This window comes from Amphiura filiformis, chromosome 18 (assembly GCF_039555335.1).
Source record: "Amphiura filiformis chromosome 18, Afil_fr2py, whole genome shotgun sequence".
Classification (NCBI taxonomy): domain Eukaryota; kingdom Metazoa; phylum Echinodermata; class Ophiuroidea; order Amphilepidida; family Amphiuridae; genus Amphiura; species Amphiura filiformis.
Genome location: NC_092645.1, coordinates 58,136,029 through 58,142,028, shown reverse-complemented (window position 1 = coordinate 58,142,028; position 6,000 = coordinate 58,136,029). Strand labels below are relative to the sequence as shown.

Sequence of the window (6,000 nt, the reverse complement as noted above, 5' to 3'; positions counted from 1 at the left end):
TTTGTCTTCAGAATTTTCCGTCACACACAGATCTTTTCCACATAAAACATGATTCATATGTAGATACAAAGCTATACATTAATCCACTTTTCTTATAAAAAAACCGTCCTAATCTTAAATAGTTCTCTCTATATCAACAGTGAACTATATTGATCAATATAGCCCAGTCTATTCCATAATGTCCATAAAATAAGTCATTTTGTTCTTATATAGTCTCCAATAAAGTTTTATGTTCATATAAAGTCTCCAGTATAGTTTCTCCTGTATTTTCAAAGGCAACAAGATTATCTTTGTGTTGAACTGAAAATAGTATATGGTCTTCAGTAAAAAATGTACATTACAGTCCATAAAATGATATAATCACTACAGTGTATCCGTGAAATAAATGGATTTGAGTCACATAATCTTTCACTGACAGTTGGCTTGATAGAAAAGTGAAAGTTCAAAAATGGAATAGGGAGGTTCTACCTGATGATAGGTAAATTATACCTAATAAATATTCATGAGCTAATCGCAAATGAAGCACACTATTTCCCTGTGTGTTATTTGTGACTATTTTCAGATAACCTCATCCTCATAGTCAAAGCTCAGTGTAATAAAACAAATACCGTATTCATTCCAATAAGCGCCCAGGGCGCTTAACAAAGTCATTTTGCGTGGGCGCTTATTTTTTACCTGGTTTACCTAATTTTTTTTTTTTTTTTTCGTAATGGGCGTTTATTAGAGACAAATTGACGTAGGTTATAAAAGGGTCCTGAGACGTTCTAGTACTTTTTTTGATGCAGAAAATGTATTGCAAGTTTACACAGGACTTGTAGTCCTCCAGCTATTTCACTGTATCGACGTCTATCTGTCACTTCAACATTAATGGTACCCTTTAGCAAATTGGAAAAACCCTGGATGGGCGCTTATTGGGGCATGGGCGCTTATTGGAATGAATACGGTACTACATTTGTTTATAGCGGGGGAAAAGGGCAAGCTATTCCCCCAGGTAATGGCTACGGGCATATCAGCCATCACCATCAGGGTTCAGAGTGCTAGGCCCACTACGGTAGCTAGTAGCTCTGGGAAAATGTTTTGCCCTATTTCCCCTCTAAACCATGTAGTATTTGTATCTTTGATTAACTCAATACTGTTCAAAAATGATGTTGATCACAAATGGCAGTGCAAGTGTTGATATGAAGTACATTTTTCTCCTTGGGGTTAGTGACTTCTCATGGTACGAGTACAAGAACATCTTATGTTAGATAGAATTGAATTGTGCAGAACTGCCAACGTAAGAAGCTGGTGTCCTCTGTTGCATTCCTGGTGACCAAAAACCCATCCCAATTTGCTTGTTTTAGGGACTATTAGGAGTTGGTTCATAGTAATATTGCACAGAAGATGCTCTTGCACTCTCACAATGTTCCATGTCCAATAATATTTAGAGCTTGATTTGAAAAACCATCAAGTCTGTACAATGTACCAAAGTCTGTTAACATGTATACGAGACCTGTCTCCACAAAATGACAGGAAAGTTGCAAATCTTTATTTCTAAGTTATGGCCAGATTCATAATCTCTTGATCAAAAGCTTTAAAGTGATATATAACTAGGCCAGGATTGCTCCCTCAACTCAGGCGTCAATATTTCAACAAAGAATCCTTTTGCATTGCCTGGCAACTTTCCGCTCATTTCGTCAGAACAGGTCTCGTAATAGGCCTATCATCAACTTAACATGTATGATGACATAATTACAACCTGTAGTTAACATGTGAATGCTTAATGTTAAATCTTTGAATGGTTTGTACCACACTCATGCTGGTCAGCAGAAATACATTCCACAGTTTATAATCAAGCCTAGTGGTAAAAATGTTAGGTCTGTCAGGGTATCAAGATCGTCAGTTTGTCACAGGATTATGTGTCCATTTCGTAAATTTGCAGATAAGATTACTAAAAAAACCGACAATCAGTAAAAAAATGCATGAGCTGAAGAATAGCGATCCACTCGAGACATATAAAAGACTATCTATATATACACATAGCACCAGTCCAGATGTGACATGTAATGAAATTCAGCAGAATTTACTCCAGCAGCAGAATTCTCTCCTTTCACACTTCACCTACCATAGCAACCGTTACTATGGATACAACATTTCCAGTGTTTTTTGCACAAGCAGCTACCTTAATACCTATAATTATATTTACAAATTAATGAGAGAGTGTTTCTTATTGCCCACTACTTCGCATTTGTAGGATTTCTAACGTTTGGCACAAACAAACATCTAAGTATCTAATTTCAGGTATTTTAAAAAATAAACATATTTGACTAATATTGATTCTTTATAATATCATATTGCCATAAAGTTTGGTCTTCTACAAAATGAATTCAAAACAATACATAACAAGTTTACTTTTATGTTAAGCCCCCAAACAAAACTGAACTCCAAGGAATTATAGTGCATTTACAAATAATTGAAAGGCCATGAATCAGTGGGTGTTTATTTGACTGGGCTAAGACTCACAAAATTTGCAATAATAAATGCATATTATGGGAATATTATTGTTTCTGCAACTTGCACCAAATAAAAGGAACCAAAGAGAGATTGATATCAGCAATATGCTCATCAGAATACCTTGGTCCCTATGCACAGTTGTGACCATTTTGGGTATGCGGGTAAGGAGAACATTTACTTCATAAATATTTCAAGTGATTGTTCCTCATGAGCAGTTTTGAAATTCACCATTACTGCACATCCAAGATGGCCACCATTATAGTCTTGGGCCATACCTTGAGCTTTACCATATTGCATTTTGTCTGCAACTTGTGGACTAGAACCATAGCCCTTCACATTCATTGCAAATTTAAGTCTCATTTGGATTATTTCTTTGTTACAGATGAGTGCCAAAATGTAGGAAAACCCTTTCCAATGAGACGTGAATTTTGCTGCTTGGATTATATTGTACTGAAGTTACACTTCATTCAGTATTGAGGAGCATTTCCCCCAATTTGACACTCCATAGCCTTCTTAGATTACATTATAATGAACAGCTGCCCTATGAGCAAACTAGTTGTGGGCTTGGAGCACAAGTTGCAGACAACACCTGTATAATTGTGCATGCTTACCAATGCATTATTTACCATAGTGTACTCCTTTCTTAAGATTTTTGGATGAGCAAAGATCTTCAAGCAACCCACTTAATTCTTAACATGGCTTCCAAATATTTGCATGATTGGCACACATGGAACGGTTCAACCACAAAAGACACTTAACACTGAAAAAGTTTGGCTTGGTACAGGAAAACAGGTAAGTGGTCATAAGTTGTAAACTACAGACATACTTCTTTCATAGGTTTTGGGGATTTACAAAATGGTAACATTTTATCACAAGACTGTAAATGCAAATTATACATTCTTGCAGAATTTTTCTGTGGTAGATTGGATTTGTGATAACTAACTTCTTCAGATGTGACCAGGATTCGGCAAAAGATGATGAAGTTTTGCGTGTAAAAACTCCAGTGACGCTTTACCTTACTATTGATATTTGGTACAAAAGTGATCACATTATTTTGCAATAACACTGCACTGACTGCAGTGCTATTTGCACTCCAAAAAATACACCTGTTGCGATGTGTATTTCAAAGTGGAGTGCAAAATTGCGATACATCTGTCTTGGAGATAAGAATTCACTTGCACTTCATACTCCTCTTTCAAGAGGATATTGCACTCTTAACTTAAACATTGGCATACATGCGACTCAGTAGATAAGTGCCCTCCTCTCTGTTCAGATATTCGCCCCTTTCAATCCGATTTCAATAGCTTGTCCATTTCAAAGATTTGATACAGGTCAAATCAATCAAAGTTGACTTTCCTCGGATCAAGGTATCAATTTTCGGTTGAAATATCAGTAGTTAAATAAAAAAGAATCACTTGGAAGTTTTTCAACAGGCCAAATCTTAATTTTGGGATTTTAATAATCTGAGAAAAACTCTACATCTCTGCTATATATCATCATGTGCTTGCAAGAAAGTTGTATGAGTGACAGCTGCCTTTTGTCATATCAAATCTGTAGCACTGTTAAGGTGTTAAGTCTTGGCACTTGAGATGCTGCTTTGAGCAACTTTAATCACCCGATGACCAATCTCAAACCCAAACTCTTTAAGTTTTTGGTTTCATCAGCAAATGCAATTTCAAAATCTAATACATGGCAGTCATTGCACATAAATATTTCTTGCACTCACATGATGAAAGAATGGGCAATTCCACTTGAAATTTATACACCCCCTATGGAATACATGATCTTCCCTTCCACACAGGGAGTGTGAATTTCAAATGGGGTTTACCTGAATGGGTGAATCCATTTGCAATTCATACCTCTGTGTGTGGGAGACTAAGGTTGTGTCTTCCATGGGTGAGTGGAATAGCCTATTTTTACTTAGGACGAGTGTGTAGAAAAGAATTAGGTGATACATGGGCAACCTTGTATTATACCACCCATGATAGGTATAGCTCCCATATCATAGTGTACAGCTTTGTGATTTTATGATATCACACATGGTATAATACGAGGCAGCCTGACTATGCACACAGGCTTAACAATACCCAATCAAGACCATAATAGAATGCAAGTATATGCAAACTAATTACACAGCATAAACAACACACCTACTTCACATGATACAGATGCCGGGGGAGAAATAAACATAAATAACCAGTAGCATAGCATGACCTCACTCGCCACACAATGGCGCACTATCATGCGGAAAACCCTGTCCATTCACTTCTTGTTTCTTTCTTTTTTAAAGTAAAATATTGCACAAACAAAGCATCTACTGCGGGTGTCTAGGCGATTCATAAGGCAATGATGAGCATTGCAAGGTGATGGATGACCTTTGACCTACGATTGACCTACAATGGCAAACAGTTTTCTCTCACTCTCATAAGCTTACTTAAGTACTTTTCTAAACTTTGACCAGCACTCAGAACTCAAAGAATACGGGGGTGAGGAGTGATTTGCTCTCTTATTTTCAAAAACAGCCCCTGTAATATGGACGGGGGCAATTTTTCTGAAGAAAATTGATCAAATAGCCCCAATAAAAATATAAATTATTTGAGAGCTGATCAGCACTATGTAGCCAAAATTTTACGACACCAAAAAAGACCTATATTATTCCTGCAAGACTTAACTGGAGCATACAAAGCCCAAATGCAAGAGTTAATCAAAGAGATATTAATTGGCAGTTAGAAGGCCTGAGTACTGATCAAAGTATAGCGAGCTTGAGAAGTCACACCCAAAAGCCGACACGACGTCTCATCTATTGCGAGCAAACAGTCAGTCTACCATTCCCACAGACAGTCAATCATAGTAAGCTTCATCATTAACCATATTCGAATCGGTATCCATTCGCCTATCGTAATTCCCGCTCTCTTCGTCATCCTTGTCTTGAAATCGCTTCGCTGGCACTGCCACCGCTGGAGCTATAGCTATAACTACCGATTCTGATCCCGAATCATAATCGCGACGGTTGACGGTTTTCTCTCCGCTGCAGGCATTTCCTCCTCTTCGTCACTGTCCCGCCTTTCTTCTTCCATTTCCTCATCGGAAGACGATGATGCAGAAGGAGATGGAATATGCAGGTTGAAGCGAAGGTTATCTACCGGGGATGGAGATGGAGACATGTACAAGGGCGATATCGGCGATATGGGCGATATGGGCTTCGGCTTGGGCTTAGCTTTAGGTTTGGGTTTAGCTTTCATGGGAGTTGTAGTGGGGCCATTTTGTTTCTTGGCATCAGGATTCCTGTGACTTTTCATGTGGGCACTACGGCTTTTGACTTTGAAGAACACTCTGAAATGAATTGAGAATAAATAGGAAATTAGTGTCTGATAAACCATACACATTCCGATTGCACTAATCCATTGTTAAGGCACTAGACTCTGATGTGTGACGCTATAAGTTTGCACCTGCTAGAAGTGATAGTCATACAACATGGGTCAGAGATTATTCAACTGCCACTACCCC

At 37.9% G+C, this 6,000-nt stretch overlaps 1 protein-coding gene across 1 annotated transcript in view; it reads right to left on the bottom strand.

Annotated features, from left to right (window-relative positions):
- Positions 1-5,429: 5,429 nt before the first annotated feature.
- Positions 5,430-6,000, bottom strand: part of LOC140139255 (uncharacterized) — a 99,845-nt gene continuing 99,274 nt past the window's right edge. The window contains 1 exon segment of the mRNA XM_072161036.1: positions 5,430-5,826. Within this exon segment, the coding sequence (XP_072017137.1) occupies positions 5,469-5,826 (358 nt within the window). The 3' untranslated portion in view covers positions 5,430-5,468.